Consider the following 24799-nt stretch of genomic DNA (forward strand, 5'->3'; position numbering starts at 1 on the left):
TCTGGGGCTGGGGTGCAGCTCCGAGTTCGGCGCTTGCCTAGCACGTGTGAGGTCTGCGTTCCGCCCGCAGCACTGCAAAACACCAGAATCCGAACCCAAGACAAAAACCCCCTGTGGGGTGAGGGAGGCACGAGGCGCACCGGCTGTGCGACTGCACTGGGCCAGTTCTCTGCTTCCCTCCCAGGCCTAGGGTCTCGTCCGCCCGGTCTCGGCCCTCTGGTCACACGCTGGGAGACAGCAGGGTCACAAACACCCATGACTCACTTTCCAGTTCTCTCGAGATGCCAGCGTGTCAGGTGTGACTAATGCACAGAGCTCCTTAAGCTGAACACAAAACAAACACCGTGATTCAAAGCCAGGCAGAGGCCATGAAAAGGCGTTTCCCAAGGCAGACGAAGGCCCTCAGCCTGGGAAAAGGTGCTCAGTGTGATCAGTCACCAGAGGAAACACGCACACCCACTAGGTTGCATAATCTTATTTAAAAAAGGGAAAATAACAAGTGTCGGTGAGGACGTGGAGAAGCGGGCGCCCCCGTGCACTTCCTGGGAACGTGAAGTGGTGCCGGCACTGTGGGAAAGTACGGCAGCCCCTCAAAAAGTCTGGGATAGCTGGGCGTGCTGGGGCACGCGTGTCATCCCACCACTCGGGAGGCTGAGGCAGGAGGATCACAAGTTCAAGGCCAGCCTGGGCTCCAGTGCAAGATCCTGACTCAAAAAAACCAAAAGAAAAAAGAAAACAACCTAACCAAAAACCAAACCAAAGAAGCCAAACCAAACAAGGTTGGAAAGTGGCAACTCTAAGCAGGATGCCAGTGATACAAACTGGAGACCAGAAGGGGACTGAGAAGAAAGCGCGGCCCACTGTGCGGCCTCTTTGTGTAAAGAGTGAAAGATGGAGAACCAAGCGGAGATGGCCCTGCACCTTCCAGGCGTGTGCTCAGCGTTACCTAGTCCTGGGGCTCCAATCCCTAGCATTTCTTGGTGTCAGACTGTAGGGACCCTCAGTGCCACTCCTAGGTATTTCAGGTGCTGAAAAAGAGAGCACCTTGGAAGCCGGGCTTATGCCTGGAAGCCCTGTACGCTAGTAGGCTGAGGCAGGAAAACCGCAAATCTGGTCCAGCCTGGGCAACTTAAGAGACTTAGCAACACTCTGTCTCAAAATGTAAAAGAAATAAAAAAGGGTTCCATCCCCTGGGGCCTTCCCAGGCAGGGCAGCCGGCTTTCCTCTCTGGCATCTTTTAAGCAATTATGTCAAAGCAATGCGCTGTGCAGAAACTAAAATTGACAGGCTGGAAAACATTGAAATAAGGACAATTGATTCCATAAAGATTAATTCAGGTGTAGCTATGACACCTCCGCCATCTTCCAGAAAACCCTTGGCGGGGGGAGCGGGGGGAGGAGAGGAGACAAGCTTGAAGTGGGGAAAGAGGAGCCACTGTCGGCAGAGGTGGCCGCCCAGAGGGGAGACGGAATCAAACACTTGACAGGGGCGGACAGAAAGCATTTGTCACGGCAGCAGGCGGGGCAAAAACCATGCACAGAGAATGCCAGGGAAAACCTGTTTTCGTTCAGTGACTTGCGCACTGCACTTCTGGAAAAAGACAAGGGGAACGGGGTCAGGGTAGGGGTGCCTTGGCAAGACCTGCCACAGGGACTTTCTGGTCTGAACTTGCCCAAGGCGGGCCTCTAGGAGGCTGATCTTTCCAGAGCCCGCTGGTCTTGCTGTTTTAAGCCGGGGAACCTGAGCTCTACGTTGATCCCTGTCCCAGATTTGCACATATCAAGTGAAATCACCATTCCCCTACAACATGCACCAGAGCATAAAGACAGTCCCAGCAGGGAGGAGCTAACCCCACACAGGTAAGGGCCTCCCGTCCCCTAATCAGCCCTCACCAAATTTACAAAGTCACACGGCCACTGACCTAGGAATAGTTGCATGCATTTTCTGCAAAGGTTGCCAAATTATGGCTCCTGGCCCGACAATTATTTTTGTAAATAAAGTTTTATTGGTACACAGTTACGTGCACACTGCTTTGGCCCAGAGTGGCCACAGTGTTTGCCATGTGGTCAGCCGAGGATAGCTACTGTCTCATTCTTATAGGAAACGTACGTGGCTCTCTGGCCTCCTGTAGTTAATTGGCTCGTTCTGGAAGGGAGCACCTCTTCCCATGGTGGAGATGCACTCACACGGCGTGAGCGCTCCCACTGCCAGGCCTGAGGGACAGAAGGCCTCTGAATAAAGGGATCACGAAGTGGATTCGCTGCGGGGAGTCATGAGTGAATTCCAGCGTCCTCAAATACCCCAGGCTGGGGACAAACAGGTGGCAAACAGGCAGCACCCAGATGTGTTTCCATGCATCTCAAGGTCTCTGCCAGCCTAAGAAGGCCGGCCGGTTATAACTACTAATGGAAGGCAGCAACCGGAGCCCACATTAGGAAAATTCCAGAGCCTTGCAAACTCCTTCATTAGCATTCCTTTTACAACCGCAATGGTGTGAGCTTGAATATATTTTAATACATCCTGTGTCTCAAGGTCGGGTCTCAGCTAGGTACAGGGGTTGGTACACGGTATGATTTTTTTCCCCCTCTCTAAATCTATTTTCTTTTTAAAGAGATGAGACCTCACTATCTTGACCAGGATGGGTCTGAACTGTCCTGGCCTCAAGAGATCCTCCTGCCTCAGCCTCATGAGTAGCTGGGAATACAGGCACGCACCACCATGCCAGCTTAATTTTTGCATTTGGTGAAGGTGGTATTTGAATGTATGGGGAAAGAACAGATTGTAGAGTTTACAAACAGCCATCTATTTGACTGGCAGTAATAGCAGGTACCTATTTATACTTCACAGCAAATTATCTTCAGAGAGTACAGATTCAGAAGCTTTTCAGAAAGAATTCAAGAGCTCTCTCTTTGACCTCCATTGTTCTCTGCAATTAACTGGCCACTTCATGAGCCAACATTCACCACTTACTTTAACTTCAAAATACCGGAAAATTAAAGAACTTAGGAAATGAATACTTGTACACTTGTTTTCACTTAGGAGTCATTAGAAATGGAAGGTGTCTCTTTTTTTTCTTTATTTTTTGGTTTTTTGAGATACGGTCTTGCTGTGCATCTCAGGCTGGCCTTAAACTCATGACAATCTTCCTGCCGCAGCCTGCAGAGTGCTGGATTACAGGTGTGCGCCATTTCTGCTCAGCAGAAATACAAGGTTCTTGTGGCGGCTAGGATAGTGTCTTCCCCCAAATTTACAGCTATCCAGAATCGCAGAATGCGACCTTATGTGAAAACAAGCTGTACATGTGTGGTGAGTCTAGGATCCCACGGTGGAATTTCAACTCCAAGTGGGCCTAGATTCAGGGACAAGTGTCTTGGTAGAGAAAGGAGACAGGGGCACTGAGGCACAGCAAGACACACGACGAAGAAAGGAAAGATGGACAGAGGGGAAGGCCAAGAGAAGATGGAGGCACCGACGGCAGCGATGTGGCCACAGGGATGTCCAGGGCACCTTCTAGAGGCCAGAAGCCAGCTCAACTTTGCAGACACCTTGAGCTCAAACTTCTCAGCTGGGTGTGGTGGCACACACCTATAATCCCAGCACTCGGGAGGCTGAGGCAGGAGGATCGTTGTGAGTTCCAGACCAGCCTGGGCTATACAGTGAGTTCAAGGCCAGCCTGAACTGCATAGCAAGACTCTCTCTCTCAAAAAAAAAAACAAAACAAAACAAAATAAAACAAAAAAATTCTCTCTTCTAGAACTGCTAAGTGTGGACTTTTTGCTTGTTTTGCTTTTTGAGACAGAGTCTTGATATGTAGTCCAGGCTGGCCTTGAACTTGCTACATAGCCCAGGCTGGGCTTGAATTTGCAGTGACCCTCCTGCCTCAGCCTCCCAAGTTAGGATTAAAGGTATGTGCCACCCCGCCCCACAGAGTCTGGATTTTGAGTGTCCCCTACTGGCCCACATGTTAAAGGCCGGGTCCCCAGCTTGTGACACCACTGGGAAATGATGGAGCCTCAGAGACAGGGTCTAGCAGAAGGGAATGAAATCGCTGTAAAGGGTGCTGGGACCCCACTGCTGTCCTCTGTCTGTATTTGCTGGCTGCCACGCGGTGAGCAGCCAGCCCCACCTAACACTCCCACCAGGAAGCACTGTGCCACCACGGGCCCAGACACAATGGGCCACGTGACCCGAGACTCCGTGGCCCATGTGCGCCATCTTTTCTCAACCTTGTCCTCCTGGACGGGTGGGATCCCAAGGCGGTGCTGGGGCCTGATGGACTGGGACCTGTCCGTCGGCAGTAGAAACCATTTTCCACAAAAGAGAATGGAAGGCATCAGTCTATTGTGTGTAATAAAGAAGAGCATTGTTGGTGAAGCTCTGGATCCCACCGTAAGGGTGCTGCTTGGGTCAAAATTGTGTAAAATCTTTGCTTTCATGATGGTCATGGTCATACTGAAATGTGCCCAGCCGAGATGGCTATGATAGAGCCCAGATGGCCCTGTCTATGGGGTCACCTACCAGGTGGATCTTCCCAACCCACGGAAAGATGCTCTGGTTTTTAAAATCTCCAGGACAGAGGTAACGCAGTGTTCTACTTGTTTGATCATCTAAGGCCTTTGGATGTCACCTTAGCAGCTTTCAGACTTGAGGCCAGCTAACTGTGCGACTCCAGGCTGAGAGACCCCTCGAGCCAGGCGCGAATGCTCCAGCCCGCCTGGCACCAAGACAAAGGGACAAACTAAGAACGGCAAGAATACGCAAGGTCGGGTCCACAGAGGAATGGGTGTCACCCGGCCTCTGCGTGCCCTCAGGCCCCTGTCACCGTTCCTTCAGTGTTCACGCTGGTACAGCTAAGTTCAGGGGCGAATGAGCCTGAAAAGGGGTGGGTTAAAGTCTAGAAGCCACCGCAGTGTGGTCCCAGCCCTCGGGAAGCCGAGGCAGGAGGATCGCCATGAGTTCACGGCTGCCCTTGGATATACAGTAACTTTAGGGCCATCCTGAACTGCCTAGTGAGACCGTGTCTCAAACCAAACCAAACCAAAACAAAACAGAAACCAAACCAAACGAAACCAAACTGATCTGCGTTCACCGTGGCTACCCTGTCGTACAGCAGCAGCACGCACCTGTTTAGCGGACGCGTGAATGAATGGATGGATACACGAGCGAGCAAATGAACGAGCGCTCCAAGACTGCTGGGCGCTCCACGAGCCCAACGCCCCTCTGCAGCCAGCTGTGTGCCGCCGCCCTCGGGTCCCTGGGCCCAGCGCAGCTCCCAGGGGAGGAGCCAAGGCCAGACCGGGTCAGAGCGCGGCAAGGACCTTGGCCAGCTGGAGGGTCGGAGCTGTGAGCCCCAAGTGCTGGAGGCCACTGCGGCAGAAGGGAGGGCGGGTGTGGGGTGTCGGGTCAAGCTGCAAGTTTAAACTTTCAAGACCGGGGGAAGAAAACAGGGTGCGTGGGTGTCTTGTAGCTGCTGTAACAAATAATCCAGGTGTGGGCAGGGCCGGCTCCTTCCAGAGGAGGAGAATCTACCTCCCGCTTGTCTTTCCCTTCCTCTCTTTTTAGCACTGGAGCACTGAGCTACATTCCCAACCTCCCCCATCTTTTTTTTTTTTTTTTGAGAGAAAGAGTCGCGCTAAGTCACTAAGTTGTTCAGGTGGGACTCAAACTTGCAATCCTCCTGCCTCAGCCTCCTGGAGTGCCAGGATGACAGACCTGCGTCACCACACCCAGCTCTTTCCCTCCTGGCCACCCCTGTCCCTTTTCCTCTCCTCCATCCCCAAGGCCAAGAGCACGGCACCTTCCAGTCTCCTTCAGACCCTCTGCTTTCCTCTTCTAAGGATCCCTGCGATGCCACTGGGTCCCCGGCAACCCCGGACCACCCCATCTTAAGACGTGTCCCTCACACACACCTGGCGAGTGAGTTCTCACTGACCTTCCACCTCTGTGCAGCCCAGGACGAGTGAGGTGGGAGAAGGGATCCATGCTCTGCAGAGGGCAACAACGCTTTTCACCTCCCTGGTACAGGCTATGGTGTAGAGACGCGTCTGAGGGGGTGGCATCTACAGGCTACAGGGTGCCCACAGCGCCTTGGGAAGACTGTGCCAGCTGATGACTTTCTGTCCTACTACTGTATCCACCTGGGCACAGAGCCTCCTGTCCTGAAGTCCATGGAGGACACCGCCTCCCCACGTGGTCAGCCAGGACCCGGCACATTCGCCTTCACACAGATCTGCATTCTGTCCCCACCACAGTCCTGGCTTTATCACTGGTCATTCCCAAGAGGCCTCCCCGTCCCAGCGCTGCCCTTCTGAGCCATCCTCCAAACCCTGAGGAACAAGGCCACGATCTCCTCCAGGGTAACGCGAGGGATTGAAAATATACCTCGGCGTATCAGATGAGCCCCTGGTTGTTGCTGACTCTGAACCTCCGCACCTCCTGTTCCCCACCCACCAGCAGCTGCCAGGACTCAGGTTACCCATGGTGCTCCGGGGGAGGGGCCACACCTGTGCAGCTGCGCAACCCGCCCCACGCTGGGCAGCGCGCATGCGCACACTGAGAAACCTCTCATTCAGGGACCCGCGTCCCTCCTTGACTTGATCTCCAGAGCTTGGACACAGCCCCCGACAGAGAAGGATAATCTGAAGGCCACGACCCACCCTGCGGTTTTGCTTTAGGGCTCTTGTAGCTTTACCCCTGGCCTTTCTGGCTATTTGGGATCAAACGGTTCCTTAAAATTCCGCCCTACAGCCACAGCCCTTATTGCGCTTCCAGTTCTCCTATACCTTGAGCAGCATTGTGCCTCCGCCACCACCATTGCTGATCACATCAGAAAGAAACCTCGGACCCCGCAGCCACCACCGTCCCCTCCTTCCCCAGCCCCGGCCACCACGAATCCACTTTCTATAACTTTGCCTGTTCGGAACATTTCCTACACGTGGAACCCCACAACCTGTAGCTCTCGCGGGGAGGGGCTGGCTTCTTTCAGCGTGCCTGATGTCCACAGTCCTCGTCCGTGTATCAGAGCTCCATTCCTTCTGTCGCTGGGTATTTCATAGTGCGGATGGACCGCAGTTTATTTACCCAGCAGCAGATGGACATTTGGGCGGTCTCTGGTTTCTGGACATTTTGCAAAGTTACACAACTGTCACTAGTATCCAATTCTGGAACATTTTATCGGCTTGGGTAGGTTTCAGGGGGAGAGAGATTCAAGAGAGGCCTTCTAAGCAAGCGGACGGGAGAGCAGGGAGGTCTCACTTTTCGGCTTTAGGGAACATTTGTGTAGAGGTGGCCCCGACTTGCAGTGGTTTGACTTATGACTTCTAACCTTAGGACGGTACAAACCCAACAGGCCTTCCGTAGAAACTCTATGATGTTTTGGCTGCATTAAATGCATTTACCAGTTACGATGGGTTTATCACGATGTAACTCCACCATAAGTCAAGGACTGTCTCCCCACTTTTTTTTGTAGATCTATGCATCAATTTCTCCCAGGCTGACACCCGGCACTGGAGCTGCTGGCTCCTATGCCAACCCTGTCTGGGCTTTTGAGGAGCTGACAGTCTTCCTCCCAGCAGCACTGTACGAGGGTCCCAATATTCCTACCTTCTGCCTCACTTAGAAGTCTTCTGTTAGGAGCCCCCAAGGGGACATCACAAAGGGTCACAGAGACCCGCCATCGACCAGCATCACACCTGACATCGTGAGCCCCACGGACCTGGCTGGCACCTAAGGGTGCTCAAATTCCTGGGCCACAGTGTGTCTGGCTGGTCACCATGGGTGTCATTCTTGTAGGGCGTCCTCAGCACTTGAATCCCTACTGTAGATGACTGTGATTTATCATTCCCTCTACATCCAGGTTTGCTCTTCAAATGGACCTCAGCAAATTAAAGTTCTCCATCATTTGAGCATAACTGGGATGTCCTTGTATGAGATTTGATAGGGTCCTTTTTTTTGTCTTTTTGAGACAGGGTCTCACTGTGCAGTCCAGGCTGGTCTTGAGCTCACTTTGCAGCCCAGGCTGGTCTGGAACTCGCAATGATCCTCCTGCCTCAGCCTCCCAAGTGCTGGGATTACACCACGCCCGGCTTTGATATGGTCCTTCTTTCCCTCCATCCCACAGCTATAATGGAGGGGCAGCCTGCTTGACTACCTCCCCTTCAGATTTCTCTCCTGAAGCCCACCCACAAGAATAATGAGCTGGCTGGGTGTGGTGGTGCACACCTGTCAGGCCAGCGCTCGGCAGGCTAAGGTGGGAGGACTGCCAGGAGTTCAAGGCCAGCCTGAACTACACAGAGAGACCCTGCCCTCCACCTGCCCCAAAATGACAAGCTGATAAAATATTCTGGAGTTAGATATTGGTGAAGGCTGCATAACTCTATGAAATACACTCAAAATCACTGAGTGGCACTTTTTTTTGTGTGTTTTTCAAAAAGTCTTGCAGTGTAGCTCAGACTGGCCTTAAACTCATGATGATCCTCCTGCCTCAGCCTCCCACCTGCTGGGACTACAGGCTTGTGCCACTGTGCCCGGCCAAATGACACATTTTAAATTTTTTTTTGGTACCGGAAATTGAACTCAGGACCTTGTGCTTGCCAGGCAAGCACTTGTGCTGCTATATCCGGGCAAATAATACATTTTTAAAGGGCGAATTTTATGGTATGTGAATTTTATCTCAATTAAGCTTTTACATTAAGAAAATAGTGACCTAACTTTAAAATATAACTATGTACCATTTGTTAAATACATACTCTCAGAGGATGGAATTTTATAATTTTTTCCAGGATATGGTCATACATCGGTGTATTTGCTACTTTGAATATATCCAACTACAACTTTGTACCTGGGTGAAACTATGTTATCTATACATACAAATGGGAGTGAGCAAGCTGAATTTACAAAAAACTGACTTGAACAACAAAACTCCAGCACACAGCTGCAGGGCTTGATTTGCTGAGACTTCAGGGAGGACATTATTTTAACCAGCTTTCCTCTCCTCCTGTCAGCTGCATTCCTCCTCCAACAAAATTCTTAGCGGCCATTCTAGAGCTGCAACTGAAGTTGTTTGGCCCATGGAGGGAGGTTTTCTAAGTTTAGCAGGTCTAGAACACTTGGGGGGGTGTGCCTGTGTGAAGTTTACTCTAAGAAGTAACAAAGAAACAGGTTGGACTTCACAAAGGTCTTTGAATTTAAATTATTTAAGACAGCTGGAGGTGAAAATGCTTCCAAAGCCACAGATGGGAGTTTGAAGAAATAGAAATATGACCGAGGATATGAGAAGTAAGGCTAGCTCGCCACAAGATCAGAAGTATGTTAAACATGTGGTAGGTAAACACGCAGGGAGGTACAGCTGGTTTCCACAGCCCTAGTCCCCGAGGCTGGTGACAACAAGCATTGCAGTAGCCTTAAAGCTGTAATTGCTACTATGTGACAAGAATGAAAATTATACCACAGCTATGCAAGAAACAATGGAAGCGCTACTTCAACTTCCAAGTGGGGAGCATTCTCCTGTCCACTTGAGAAAGCAAGAAACAGAAAAGAATCACACAGTCTTTCTTCCATGCCTAACTGAGGGCATTTTAAAATGACATCAGGGGCCGGGAACATAGCGCAGCGGCAGAGCACTTGTGTAGCACAGGCGAAGCACCAAAAAAAGTAAACGAATAAAACATATAAAAAGGAAATAATCTATGCCGTCAAAATAAATTATGCTTACAAGAACGAAAGTAACTGTGCCTTCGGTTTATTTGCTCTAGAACGATTTTTTTTTCTTTCTTTTTTTCCTCCGAAGGCCTTAGTGATCCAAAGGAACAGCAAGAGATTGACAAATGTTAAACCCTGACCCAGTGCAAACAACAACTGATATGCTCAAATTCCCGGCCTCTTTATTACTTGGAAAGTCCAGCTAAAAATGCAGGCCTAGGTGCAGGTCCGAATGCCCGGATTACATAACATTTATTGAGCATTCGCTATACACCAGGCACTTTATGCACATTATCTCGCCGAATCCCCCAGCCAACTCTTATTCCAATTTTGATGATGAGGATACAGGCTTGGTGAGATTACAACGCTGTGAGGTGGTAGACCTGGGATCAGAAGCCAGGTCCGACGTGTGACACTCAAGACTGCGCTTGGGATGTTATTGCCCTGGGATTAATCATTCACCTGGCTTATTTAAAAAAAAAAAAAAAAAAAAAAACCTCAACGAAACATGCAAAGCCCAAGGCCCCAAGAAAACTGCGCTGAGCGCGCTGAGCTCTTCGCCAAGAAAGACCAGGGAGACGAGTGAGGAAGCCCCACCGCACGCCCACTTCGCAGAGCTGCATATCCCACAGGGAGCTCCAGGCAGGGAGGACACCTGCTCCTGGGGTCAGCAGCCCCTGGGAGGCCTGCAGCCTTACAGGGCGGGTCGCTGCGTGCACCACTCCAGCCCTGGTCCTGCCCCAGGCCCCCGAACCAGCACGCAGAGGCTGCAGCCGGTGTGACCTTCTACCCTCAGGGAGGGAGTCTGCAGCGCCCCAGGGTGGCGAGCAATCGGACGGGGCTGGAGGACTCCTCTACACCTCTGCACCCTTCATTGGCCGCCCAGCCCCATGCAATCAAGGAGAAGCTGGGAACCGAGCGCCCATCCACCTGCTGGAGGACTCCACCGGGGCCCGCGGCGGGAGGCCTGGGGCAGAGTCTGGGGGCCCCGTGCACCGGGACGGCCCGTGAACCACCGTGGCCTCCCTCCCCGGCCCGTTCTCTTCGGGGGCTGCCCCGCCTCCCTCACCTCGGCCGGGTCCCCTGCAGACAGCTCTCCGCCCGCTCCGCCACTACTCTCGCGCGTCGCCGCCTCCGCCCGGCCTCCGCGGATACACAGACGCCCGCAGCGCAGAGCCGGAAGCGGGAGGCCGCTCCGGACGAGCGCGCATGCGCAGCCCCTGGGAGGCGTGGCCCGGAAAGGGGGCGGGGCCTGGGGGCGGGGCTGTCCGCCGCACCTGGGACCTGGCCTTAGGCTGGGTCCCAAGATGTGGGGGAGGTGCGTGGGCTTCACGCCGCTGCGGAGCGCAAGGGCGGGGCCTCGTGAGGGCGAGGGAGGCCCCTGCGGCGGGCCAGTGGGCTTGAAGGGCATTTTTTTACGTGTGCCGACGGGATCCTGGCTGTTAGTGAGGATGCTCGGCACCTGGGGGGTAATGGGGTAGAGGACGTTTGTGGGGTCAGTAGGTGATTCGTGCAGCTGGGGAGGAGCTCCACGGGGACGGCACAGTTGAGATGATCAGAGATCAGTGGGTCTGGAGGGGTGTCTCTTGGGGTCCTGGGGTCTCAGTGGAGTTGGGCACCTGGGCACCCAAAGTGCAGACCTGGGATATCAGTGGCATTGGGGAGGGAGGCGGTGGAGTGAGGACCGTTCTGTAGGGTCAGCAGGGTTCTGGGTGAGAAGCAGTTCTAAGGAGTGGAGAGCTGTCCCGGAGGAAGCAGGGTGGGTCAAGGGAGTGCAAGCAGGCACCGGGAAACCTTGCCAGAGCTGGCGGCTAAAGGAGATGTGAGAGGCAGGGAAGCTGCGCGGGCAGAGTCTTGCTAAGGGGCAACGCAGAGGACAGGAGGGTGGGTAAAAATGAGTCATGTACCTCTCAGGTGGCCTCAGACACCCCAGTATAGAAGCATCAGACACCGCAAACACGTAGACACCGGCGCCAGTATCACTGAATACTGAGTGGCTTTCCAGGCACTTCCAAATACACCAGACCCCAGCGAGGTCCATCAGAAACCCCCAAACCTTCACAATCTGAGAAAGCAGGCCACATATTCCAGAGGCACCAGACACTCCCACCGAGGAGCCATCCCCTACTCACAGAAACATATTAAGACCCTATGTGGGAACTTCCAGGTACCGCAATGCTTTGGAAGCTTCCACAGCCAAAGCATTCCTGCAATTCAGACCCTGTGAGATGCCTGCAAGCAAATGTTCGGAGCCTGAGATGCACGCCAGACAGCCTCCCCCGTACTGCATGCAGGTGCTGTTAGTGGACACCTGTGGACACAGCAGACGCTGCCCCAACACCTGTGCTCAGTTCCTCAACCCCCAGGGCACATCAGACCTTCCAGTCTTGAAGCTGTAGCTCCAGCCCAGGTGGCCCACAGGTGGGGCAGGTGGGCAGAAACCAGTAGGCAGCCAGGCCAAGCCCAAGCTGCTCAAAACAGACTGCAAATCCACTTCAGCACATAAACAATATGTTAGCAAGAGTCTTCATTCAGCTGCTCAGGGGTGGAGGTCCCCTAGGTGACTACCCACAAACAGTGTAAATCCAACCTTTACGGTCAAGAGGGAGAATGTCTAAGGAATTGGGGGTTCCACAGACATCCAGGCATACTTCACCAGACACCCTGAGGAGGTCAGAGGTCACAGCACAGGTTCTTAGAGGGCTCACTGGGTGGTGAAATGGTTCTCCTCGGAATCGCTATGGCTTTTGCATTTGATGTCAAAGGCAATGGGGAGCAACTGAAGATTTTAAGCGGGAAGAGTGGAAGGATCTCATGTTTACAGCCAGCCAAAGTTATAGAAACCTTCAGGTTGACACAGTTATCCCCTTAAATACAGAAACCAACTTTTGCAAGGAGCCTACCGGGAAGCAGAAGTGCCTTTCATCCTTTATCCATCCAAAAATGCTTCAGCCGGGCGTGGTGGCACACGCCTGTATTTCCAGCACTTGGGAGGCTGAGGCAGGAGGATCGTTGTAAGTCCAAGACAAGCCTGGGCTACAAAGTGAGCTCAAGGCCAGCCTGAACTGCATCGTGAGACCCTGTCTCCAAAAGACAGAAAAAAAAAAAAAAAAAGAAAAAAAAACCCCCAAAACAAAAACGCTTCAGACACTGCCAAAATGTACCCCCTGGGGGGGTGCTTAATAGCTGTATTTCCAGCACTTGGGAGGCTGAGGCAGCTGGGAGAGACTGGCTTCTGACACACTCAGAGAGTCAGTCATATACCCTTATTCAGGCCTGTTGGAGGAGCTGGGGTTTAAAGGCTCAGGAGAAGGTGGGAAAGGGAGTTGCGGGCTGGCACTGAGGAGCAAGGTGCAGGCGAGGTCCCTGGCAGCCAGAGGACTTCAGGGTGGCTGCATCCCAGAGCCCGGGGTGGCTCAATGGTAGGAGAGAGGTCGTCACCTGGAGCAGACCCGTTCTCTGTTTGCTTAACGCGCTGCCAGGCCTGTTCTGCTACAGCAGGGAGCCCCAACCCCGGGCCACGGGCAGCTACCATGTTAGGAGCTGAGTGAGAGAAGCTTGGCTGGTTTTTACAGCTCTGTAATGCAGCCGGATCTCCCCAAAACCACCCCCACCGCACCCCTCATTGTGGGTGCCCTAAAGGTTGAAGACCCCTGCTCTACGGGCCAGACGGTGATGTCTGGCTTCCGATACCTCTCAGGGGCCTAGGACTGTGACGGCTCGGTAGGGCCTGTTGTCAGCCTGCTGGGAAGGCCACACAGGTCTTTGGGTGCCGCCTGCCTCCTGACACAGGTGCGATGGGGCCGTGGTTACAGCGCAGGGTGAAGGTTATGATCTAAACGCCGGCGAGGCCTCTTGCGGGCGGCAAGGCCTCCGACAACAGGTGGTGAGGCTGTGCTGGAGGGCAGCGGGCAGGGGAAGGCGGGAGAGGATGACACACGGTCCCACTGCCCCGTGCACCGGGGACCATGCTACAGGCTGCCCGCGTCGCTTCTTTGACACAAACGCAATCTTCCCTGGTCTCAAAGGAGGCCAGAAATCAAAGCATTCCCTCTCGAACGCTCAATGCAGCTTTCTGAAGGAAGAACTCAACTCCCTCCACCCCACAGGTAGGCCGAATGTCACACTCTGCTTCCAAAGAAAAGAACAGGAAAAGGAAAAAGCAGCCACCTGGGAGAGGTCGCCGTAATCACCCGGTGATTAAGGTTGGCATCACAGCGAAAGAAGGCCTCAAAGCCCAGCACCCTGTCTGACTGTGGCCAAACGCCAGACAAACCCAGGCTGGGGAGTGTGGTACCAGACCCCTGGCTGGTACTTCTCAAGACCACCCAGAAAAAGAAGAAAAGGTGGGGTGACCCTCGCAGGCTAAGGGTCCCGTTAAAGACAATGTAGTTTCTTGAATTGGATCTAATGAGAAACAAACAAATAAGCAAATCACACAAAATCTAAGTAAAGCCCAAGGCTTGGAAACAACACTGAACAAGTGTTGGCTCTTAAGCAGAGACAAGGGAACCAGAGTTGTGTAAGATGTGAAAGCGCGCAGAGCTTAAATAATGCGCTGAGCAATCAGGGGGTCCCAGGAGAAATCAGGGAAGAAATAAAAGCCTTCCTAGAGTGAAATGATACTGACACAGTATCCCAGATCATTTCTCCGGGACACACGAAAGCAATTCTAAGAGGGAAGGTTACAGCTATAAATACCACATGCAAAGAGCAGAGGCGCCGCAAATGAATATCCTAACGGTGCACTCAGGGTCCTACGAAGACAAGAACAACCCAAGTCTAAAATTAATAGAAGAAAAGAAACCAAGAAGATCCGGGTGGAAATGAATGAAATTGGGGCTAAAAACACTATTCAAAGGATCAATGAATCAGAGTTGGCTCTTTGAGGGAATGGAACAGGGCCTGGGGATAGGGGAGGTAGGAAGGGAGGGAAAGTAAAAAGGATTAAGATATTAGTTTCCAGCCGGGCATGGTGATGCACACCTGTAATTCCAGCACTCAGGAGGCTGAGGCAGGAGAATCTCCTTGAGTTTGAGGTCAGCCTGGGCTACATAATGGGACCCTGTCTTAAAAGACCACAACAAAATAAAACAAAAATAAAAAACCCCACCAATTCCCCTTGATGAATGTACCTACTATGAATCACAAAAATGTACTAATACAACATTTTTCAAAGATTTTTTTTAAAAGATAAAATCAAATATAAGAAAAGATTTTAATGTGTGGAGAAGCTGGGTGGAGGATTCAAAGGGACGCTTCTTTCTTTGCACTTTTCTGTCAATCTAGAATTAAAAGCGTGCTTGAAAAAAATTGAATGATATAATGTGGCAGTAAGTTGCTCATGGGGGGGTTCAGGCTTTGAGTCTGAACCTTGACTTGGGTGAGAATGTCTAGTTAGGTATGGTGGTGAGCTACTTGGGAGACTGAGGCAGGAAGAGCAGATCACTTGGGCCTGAGTTTGAGGCCAGCCTGGGCAACACAGCATGACCTTTCTCAAAGAAGAAAAAGTCATCAGACCTCACTTTCCTTATCCTAAAGGACAGAGGTGTGGAACGCAGTGTCGGTCTTACAGCCCTGCTGTAAGGACAAGTGAAGAAACAGGTAGGGAAGGAAGACTCGGGAAGAGTAATGCTACCCATTGTCCTTATGAGCGAGGACTTCTGGGATTGCTGGGACATTTGGGAAACCAGACGCTGCTAGAACCCTTGTCTCTCAGGTTGTGTCTGTTAGTTCTTAGGGCTCTGTTGATCCGTGGCAGGCTATAGTCCGCCACCCCCTGGGTCTGCTGTGGATAACCCGGCGGAGAGGTAAGCAAATCATCTCTGTAAAGAGCCTGTAGTAAATATTTCTGGAGGCTGCCGGCTGCTGTTCTGCCGTCGTTACCTGCGAACTCTGCTCCAGCAAGACCTGGGCCACACACTCCTGCGCCTGTATCCCGAAATGTTACTTCTTAACCTGTACAATTTTTAAAATTAATTCTTAGCTTGCAGGCCATAAGCAAAAAGCTAAGCAGAGGGCTGGATCTGACCGTAAGTGCTCCTGAGCGGGGGACATCAAAAGTGTTTAAAGGAGCCGGGTATGGTGGCGTATGCCTGTAACCCCAGCACTGGGGAGGCTGAGGCAGGAGGATCACGGTGAGTCTGAGGCCAGCCTGGGCTACCCAGGGAGTTCAAGCCTGGACTGCACAGTGAAAATATGGCTTAAAAAAAAGTTTAAGGGAACTGCAGATGCCTGGACTGAAAACTGGATCCTGGGTCAGCAGAGGCCCAATCAAGGATGATCTCTAGTTGTACGCTTCAGGGCCAGAGATGCCATTCAATACTCTCAGATCCGTCTCAGGACAAAGACTCCCCAGCCCCAGATATCAACAGCGCGGAGGTCAGGGCCTGTTCTGGGTAGCATCGAGGGCTCTGCACCACTAGGAAGCTTGTTAGAACGCAAATTCATGTGTGTGTGCGTGTGTGTGTGTGTGTGTGTGTGTGTGTGTGTGTGTGATGGGAGACTGAGCCCAGAGAGTGCTAAACTTCATCCCAGCCCTGCTTATTTTGAGGCCGAGTCTCACTAAGTTCTCCAGGCTTGTCTTGAACTCTTGACTCTCCCGCCTCAGGCTCCCAAGAGGGCTGAGATGACTGGCGCCCCAGGTCCAGCACATTCTCTTGAATCCATCTACGGTGGGGCCTGGGGTTGAGCGCTTCTGAATCGCTAGGCAGTGGTAGGCTGCAGGTTTGAGGGCTATCTGGACAGAGACCTCAGGCTCTTTCCGAAAAGGGAAATGAAAATACCGGTAAGCAAGGAGCCAGCAGCGAGGTCCGAAGCAAGGGTCTCGCTCTGCCCAGCGCTATTCGCACCAGGGCGCTCGGAGCAGGCTTGGGGCACAGGCTCGGGGCAGGCAGTGCAGGTCTGCGTTTCCGGTTCTCCCTGCCTGCCGCCAGCCTCCCGCCTGCCACTGAGATCCGATGCCCACTGCAGAAGCAGCAAAGCCTGCAGGGGAGGAAGGGATGCCAGGCGAGACGGGACACTCCCTTGGCAAACGGCGAAGGACCTCACAGCGCCACACAACACGACAGCAGCCTGAGTGCCACGCGGCCACTGTGGGTGAAGATGCCGCCGTCCCTGCGCTGCCATCCAGGCCACCTTGGGCAAAATGCCCATCTTGTTAGCCGTGGGGTCTCACTGGGCTGACTGTACCCCTGACTGGGGACATCTGGTAATGGTTTGAAACTATTTCTTTGTGGTAGTGAACACTGAACCCAAGGCCTGGGGTATACTAGGTAAGCACTCTACCACTGAGCTACCTCCCCAGCCCATTTCCTGTTATAATTTTATTTTATTTATGAGAGTCTAGCTAAATTTTATCGGTTGGCCCCAAACTTGTAATCTTCCTGCCTCAGCCTCCCGAGTTGCTGGGATTACCAATGTGTGCCGCCTTACCTCGCCTTGAGACATTTTTGCTTGTTACCTCTAGAGGTGAAGTGGGTGCTACTGGCATCTCTAATGAGAAGAAGCCAGACGCTCTGCTCAGCATCCTAACGTAGCTGGAGCAACTCTCCATAGCATCTCCTGCCTCAGCCTCCCAGAGCGCTGTGATCACAGACGCACACTGCCACACCTAGCTTCTTAGTACAATTTTCGGAGCAGAGACCCTTGTCGTGCCCACCCCACAACCTCAGAGAGCCCTGGGGGTGGAAATCCGCTTGTTAAGGATAAACTGCCTCCTGTCAATCGCATGCTGTCCTCACGGTCCTAGCCTCCCTCTCCACATTTCACAGGGTCACCTTATTTGGAAATAAGATCCTGGCAGATGTACTTAGAGATGAGATCACACTGGGGTAGTGTGGGCCCCTAATCCAACAAGAGCAGGTCCCTGGAGCAGTAACAGCGGGGACTGAAAGAGATGTCACCAGTTCTAAGATCACCCCAGGGCCTCTGTCCGCGGTGACCTATCCCTGCTTCCCCGGGAGAGCCCCACTAGAGCTGTCCCTACGGGGAAGAATGAAATGGAACAAGATCTGCCAAGGAGGCCGAGGCAGGGGAGGAGGGGTGCGGGCGGACCGTGGCGCAGGACTCACCCGGGCTCAGGCAGGGCTTGCTGCACAGCGGGCAGCTGGAGTGGCCGGCGAAGGTCCCCCGCGCCAGCTGGTGCCCGTGGACACACTCCCACCTGTCCCTGAAGTCCTGGGCCTTGTCTTTCAGCTGTGCTGGGCTCTTGCCCTGTGGGACGGCTGGGTGTCAGGGTGCCCTCTGGCCTGAGCCCCGGCCTCCCCGAAGGAAGTGGGGGTCCCCTGCCACTCCCCGGCCCAGCCCCCACCTTCTCCTTCTGCCTGGTGACCCGGCTGCGGAGGGAGCTCAGACTCCGTTTCACCCGGGTGCTCTTGACAATCTTCTCGCTCTTGGGGGCGCCGTCCTCGCTCCTAGAGGGCGGGAAGGGTTGATGAGCACGGATCTGCAGAGCCGGAAGTTACTCCGGGATCCCCCCGGGGTCTCAGGCCTCCTACTCCTGCCTTACCCTTTCTGTGGCCCCTGACTCCCTCCTTCTTCCCTCCTGCCCGCCCTCCCATAGTCACTCAACAAACAGTCAGAGATGTCTGTGGAGTTCCGGGAGCTGAGGGGACTTCCTTTGCAGGGAGGAATGAAGCACCACGGACCGCGAGCTTGAGGGTCCAAAGGGAGCTGGAAATCCGCCCTGTCCACCTCTGACCTCGGCCTCTAATTCCCACTCTCCACCCCGCGCCCGGGTCTAAAGGGCCTCTAAGCCCCGCCCACTTCTCTATCCGGCCCCTCCTACCAATGCCCCCTGGATCCCAGGGACTCATCTAACAAAACCGTATAGAACCGGGAGCTACAGGCCCGGCAGAATCCCTGCCTTGGTCAGGGACCCCTTTCCTCCGGTCCACGCGGCTCCTGGGCGGCAAGCATCCATGAGTGTTTGTTGAACGAGTAACCGAGCGAGTCAGAGACCTCCACCCCGCTCTGCGCCATCCTCTGCCCCCAGCCCTGATCTGCCCCAAGCGCCCGGCCACGCGGCTCTGGACTCACTCGGACAGGAACTCGAACCAGGTGAGGCTGGCGGGGGCGGCTCCGGGGCTGGCGGCCAGGCGAGCCCTCTGCCGGGCCCTGCAGGGCGGACCGGGGCGGACTGCGGGTCAGGAGCGCTTCCTCGCTCAGGGCCCGCGTCCTCCTGGCCTCCGCGGTGGACAGCACGCGGGGACCACACGCCAGACCCGCCCGAGCACGTGCTGGCACGGGGACGAGGGACGGGCTCCCAGCAGCCGCAGTGACAGCGCCAGCCTCGCCCGAGCAAGCCCGTGCCGGGACGGTTCCCAGCTTAGGAAAGAGGGGCGTCCTCCCTCACTGCCCAGGTGTCCGCCGGGCACGGGGCAGCCGCTGCCCTCCAGGTCTGCCCTCCCCTCCCCTGTCCCTGTCCTCTCCCACTGCGCCTGGCCTTCCCGGTGCCTGGCCCCTGGCTGTTACTCCCATAGCTGCCCCCGCCTGCCCCCCGCCTGCCCTCCACCTGTCCCCTCGCAGCTGTTTTCTTACGGCTGTCTCCACAACCCGTTCCCCGAACTTGTGTCCGCGCCCCTCTCCCTAACCTGTCTCCACCACGTTTTCTCCCACTCTTGTGTCCACATCGGTTCACTCCTCCGCCTGTCCCCTCTTTGCCCGGCTCACGGGCGCCGTGTGCAGTGCGTGACGCGCACCCCACTCCCCTTCCGCACCCCTCACCCCCTCCCTCCTTCATCTCCCCATTCCCGGCCCTGCGGGGCACCACCTCTCTCTACGCCCCATGATCTACCTTCCATTTTAATGGAAGATAATTTTCTTAACTATCTTAATTTCCACCCTAGGTTTCTCATGTAAGAGGAAGCGTGTGATATTCGAGCCTTTGGGTCTGATTCGTGTCATCTAACATGATGCTCTGGAGGAGCAGTCATTTTCCTAAAACTGACGAGTTTATCCCTCTTCGCGGCAGAGCCGCGCTCCGTGCGCCTAACGCGCGTTTTCTCCGTCCGTTCATCTGGATGCTGGTGGACACCGAGGTCACGCGCTGCCTCTAACCCCGTCGGGGGACACTACAAGGGGAAGGGTTGGGCCAAGCGGCCTTGACCGGTCCTCTCATACCTGTGTCCAGACGCATTTCCCACCTTCTCCCTAACCTGTCTCCACCCCGTTCCCTCCCTCACCCCGTCCCTGGACTCTGCCCCACCCGTCCCCCACCGCTTACCCATGGTACAGGCGCAGCTCCTGAAGCACTTGCTGGACGATCAGCCTGCGGGAGGGGCGGGCCCAGGGAAGCGCCCAGGCGCCTGGGTTAGTGACGCGGTCCCCAAGACCAGCACCCGCAAGTCCCGCGCAGCTCTCACTGGGACCCCGCCCACCTCCCCGGCGCCTCCTGGAGACCCTTTCCTGGGCCCGGCCTCTCCTGGGGAGCGAGGTATGGGGCAGGAGCTCCAGTTGCAGGGGCTAAGTGGGAGGGGGGCGGGTCCCTCCGGGTCACTCACAACAAGCAGGGCTCCTCCCCCGCCAGTCCCTGGGGCCGGCCCGCCGCGGCAGGGACACTCACACGTGGTCGGGCTCCACATGATCCTTCTCTAGGTTCTCCAGCTCTGGGGGTTCGAGGCCTGGAAGCAGCCCCAGAATAGGGGTACAGGTGTGAGGGTCCAGCCTGGTGCCTGTCCTCATCCCCTGCAGGAATGGACACTTCCCAGGCAGGACCCATCACTCCTGGAGATAGGGTGGGGGAGAGGACAGACAGCAGGGCCGGAGGTGTCCCGGTGTATCACCTGCACCTGAGACTCCCAATGGCCCTACACAGATATGCTAATTGTGCTTTTAAAACATTAATTAATTGATCAATCAATCAATCAATTAATTTGCAGTACTGAGGATTGACCCAGTGGTGCTCCGACCCTGAGCTACATCCCCAGCCCTCCTTACTTTTTATTCTGAGAGAAGATCTTGCTAAATGGCCTAGGCTGCCCTGGAATTTGTGATCTTCCTGACTCAGCCTCCCAGGAGGGTGGGATTAGAGGCATGGTGTACTACTGTGCCCAGCTATTGTGCCTTTTTTGTTTTGATTTTTTGAGACACTCTATAGTCCCGGCTGGACTTGAACTCACTAGGTAGCACAGGCTGGTCTCAAACTCATGGTGCGCCTCCTGCCTCAGCCTCCTGACTGCTGGGATGACAGGTGTGCACCACCATGCCAGGCTACCGTGCCTTCTTACAGAGGGAACCACAGAAGCTCCAAGAGCTGCCAGACAGCGGCCAGTTCGGGTTTACACAGCACGTCTGCCTGACCAGGAAAAGTGCAAGCTCTTAGGGCAGAGACTCAGAGGAAAAGCGGGAGCTAAAAAGAGCCAGCACCCTGGGAGGCTGAGGCAGAAGGAAGGCAAATTCTAGCCCAGCCCAGACAACTTGGCAAGACCCGTCTCAGAATTTAAATAAATAAACAAACAGGGCTAGGGACTTAGCTCAGTATGAAGACTCTGGGTTCAATCCCCAGTACAGGGGGAAAGTGAAAAAATAAAAAGGAGAGATCGAGGCAGAGGCAGAGAGAGAGAGAGAGAACAGAGCCCCGGCAAGGGCATATGCTGGAGGCTCCGTCGCTTTCCTGGACCTACAGGACACAGCAGGGGGCCCTACGCCAGTTCCCCAGCCCTGTCCCCTCCTGAGGCCCTGCTGTGGCCCAACAGCTGGCGCCCTCCTGTCTGCCCCACTCCTGGGCTCGGTTTGAAGGGAGGGGAGGCGCAGGCTGGGTTACCTCTTGCAGGAGCTGCTTCCGAGTGCAGAGCGAGTTCCAGGGAGCCGATCTCCTCGCAGGCCAGGGGTGCCGACCTGGACCTCCCTCTCTTCTCAGGGCTACCGCTGTCCTGGGGGCAGAAGCATCTCATAAGCCTGGGAGCGGCCGGGCTGCAGGCAGAGGCTCCCAGCCGCGCATGGCCAGGGCCACGACACGCCAACCACACACACAGCCAGGCCCTCCAAGCCGCGATGGAGCTGCAGGTGAGGAGACCTCTCCCTGGATTAGGGTTAGAAGCAGTTATCAGGGTGGGGCCCCCGCGGTTAAGCCCTGGTGGCTTCCTATGACGACATGGAGGGAGATGAGGGGCGCAGACACAGTTGCGCACCCCTCCTCTCTTGCCAGGGGACGTCTGCACCGCCCTGGGGCTCCGCCAGCAGAGAGGCTGCCGCGGACTCCAGATGCAGGTCTTGCACCTTAGAGCCTCAGAGTCATGCCCCTAGCAAACCTCTTCGTAACGTATTCCGTGTAACTAGCCACAGAAAATGGGAGAATGGGGATCAAACCCAGAGCCCGGAGATGCCGGGCCGTGGCCACACCGTGGACCCCTCCCACACCTGCCCCATGGCGAGGGAGCCCTGCTAGTTTCAGGGGTGGTGCTCCCTCCCGCTCAGCTTCCGGGTGCTGCCAGGTGGGTGCTGGTCGCGCTCACCGTGTCCGACTGCTCCGCTGCAGTCCCGACCCCGGACAGACACCCTTGGGTCCAGGTCTTCAGCCCTTCTTCCGACAGGTTGAGCGCGAGACTGGCCAGCGTCCGAGTGAGGCAGGGGCTCTCATCCCCAGGCGGGGGGTCACAGCCGAGCCTGCAGGAAGAGGAGAGGCTGCGGGCAGGGGTCTCCTCAGGTCAGGGAGGCGTCTGCACCTCCCCCAAGTCAGAGAGCTCTGTGTCAGCTCGGAGGGGAGACAGAAAAGCCAGGTTAGATTTGCCAAAGCTTCGGCTGTTTTGCAGACTCACCCTTTTTGCGTACATGGGTTCCCCTTTGGGTTGACTTGCGGGGACTGAGGGAAATGGGGCGGGGGAGGTGGCTAATGCCCTGTCCCACTGTCAGGTGCCAGTGCTGTGGGGCACGGGGAGGGGGAGGCACAGAGGTGTGTTTTGATCAAAGTGTACCTGTGGCTTTCTGCACATTTGTGCAAGGAGTGTGTGAACCAGGTGTGCCTGTAACCCCAGCACTTGGAGAAGCTGAAGCAGGAGAATTTCAAGTTTAAGACCAGCCTAAGCAACTTAGGGACTGAGTGAGGCCCTGTCTCGAAATTCAAATTAAAACACAAAGGGCTGGGGAGGGAGCTCAGTGTGAAGGGCTTGAGTTCTATTCCCAGCACTGTAAATAAAAAACAGAAATGCAGCCCATACCCGACAGGCCTGTGGGCATGTCTCACGGTGAGCCTGCTTATGTACACCCAGCGCTCATGGGCAAGTGCGCGCCTTTTGGTGTGTCTCTGTCTTCAGCATGTACCTGCAGTTTTCAGTGTGGGCTCACGCATGTACATTAGACTGTGAGCACATGGGTCTGTACTCCTACGAGGCTCTGTGTTTGTGGGTACAGGCGTGTGTACCTGTGTGTCCACATGCACATGTGTGTTCCTGCATGTGCGTCTGGGAAGGCACCTGTGTTTGTGTGTGCACACGTGTGCTCGTGCAAGCACGTGTGTGCGCGTGCGAGCATGCATCTGCACGTCCTCTGACAGCGCAGGCCCCCTGGTGGCCCTAGAGCTAGACACACACATGCAAGCTGAAGCGTGACCGAGACCTGGCTCTGCCCCGGGACCTCGCAGTCCTGGGGCTGCCCCGTGGGAAGTGTGCAGGGAGGGCAGGGCCTGACCTCTGCCAGCTCTCCGAGCAGCTCCGTGACCTCTCCCAGCTGCGTCTCCGCACCAGGGTCTGGGCCCCCGCCGAGCTCGAGAAGGGTGAGTCTCTCTCCGCTTCCGCCTTTGGGGTGCTGCTGCCCGAGGCCCCTCCAGGCGGGCTCAGGGGAGGGCCCCCTAGGCCCAGGTCCTGGAGATACTCGCTGCCCTCCAGGGCCCCCAGATCCAGGCTGAGGTCCTCTGTGCTCTCACTGAGCTGCTCTGCAAAACCGTCCTCCTGCAGGCGGCAGAGGAGAAGGCGTTGACCGAGGAAGAGGGCAGGGCTGGGCTCTCCCCACTCCCCAGCGCCTGATCCCGCTGGCCCCTTCTTGTCCAGCCTGGGCTCAGCCTTCTCACAGCAGGCAGGGGACAGGGGCTTCCCGCCAGCGCTCTGTCCAGCCTTGGCCTTCAAGGTCTTGCCCAGTCCCCCAGAGGGCCCCGAGCTTTGCTGCCTCCTTTCTCAGCCTGCACTGGCACAGCTGAGTTTCCTTGTTTTGAGACAGGGTCTTGCTGTGTAGCCCAGGTTGGCCTTGAACTCACAGTGATCCCCCTGCCTCAGCCTCCTGAGTGCTGGGATGACAGGCGTGTGCCACCATGCCCAGCTTAAAGCAGTATTTTTTAAAATTTAAAAATAATGTAAGGTGATCCACAATGAATAGGTTATCCCACTTTTAAATGACTGCAGTTTGGGCATCCCTTACCCAGAATGCTGGAGAGTGCTCAAGAGTATTTTGGATTTTGGGTTTTTTCCCCAGTATTTTGGAATATTTACATATATATGATGAGATATTGCAAGGATGGGGGTCAAGTCTACACATACAATGCAGTTGTGTCATACACATGGTATACACATAGCCTGAAGGTTGGTTTATGTACTTTTTTTTTTTGTCTTTTTGAGACAGGGTCTCGCTATGCAGTTCAGGCTGGCCTTAGGCTCACTTTGTAGCCCAGGCTGGCCTGGAACTCGCCATGATCCTCCTGCCTCAGCCTCCTGAGTGCTGGGATTACAGGTATGCGCCACCACGTCAGGTTGTGCACTACTTTTATGACATCTACATTTTTTCCTTTTTCTGGCAATGGAGATGGACCCCAGGGCCTTTGTACTGAGCTATATCCCCAGACATTTTTAAATTTCTTGTTTTGAGACAGAGGTTCGCTAAGTTGCCCAGACTGGGCTTGAATTTATGACCCTCCTGCCTCAGCCTCCCTGTGCGTGGGGATTACAAAGATGTGCCACCACACCTGGCCTCTGCTGTGGATATTAACCAGCAGGAGGCAGAGGGAAATATTTACACCTGCTTGGGGGTAGGTAGGGCGCTTCACCCACATAAGCCTCTACACACTTGTCTCTCTCTTCTTTTTATTTTTATTGTTTATTTTTTCCCCCAGTTCTGGGGATTGAACCCATGGCTTTTGCACTGAGTTACATCCTCAGCTCTTTTAAATTTTATT

At 54.7% G+C, this 24799-nt stretch overlaps 1 protein-coding gene across 2 annotated transcripts in view; it reads right to left on the reverse strand.

Annotated features, from left to right (window-relative positions):
* The window catches only part of Arhgef18 (Rho/Rac guanine nucleotide exchange factor (GEF) 18), a gene marked incomplete in the record, with an annotated part of 78210 nt that overhangs the window by 44357 nt on the left and 9054 nt on the right, over positions 1-24799 (reverse strand). For both annotated transcript variants that reach the window (XM_013509143.1, XM_013509144.1), the window contains 8 exon segments: positions 17772-17913; positions 18011-18113; positions 18739-18816; positions 19925-19969; positions 20264-20321; positions 21464-21572; positions 22155-22305; positions 23326-23585. In XM_013509143.1, coding sequence (XP_013364597.1) covers positions 17772-17913; positions 18011-18113; positions 18739-18816; positions 19925-19969; positions 20264-20321; positions 21464-21572; positions 22155-22305; positions 23326-23585 — 946 coding nt within the window.

Source organism: Chinchilla lanigera, unplaced genomic scaffold, assembly GCF_000276665.1.
Source record: "Chinchilla lanigera isolate Chin_1 unplaced genomic scaffold, ChiLan1.0 scaffold00162, whole genome shotgun sequence".
Classification (NCBI taxonomy): domain Eukaryota; kingdom Metazoa; phylum Chordata; class Mammalia; order Rodentia; family Chinchillidae; genus Chinchilla; species Chinchilla lanigera.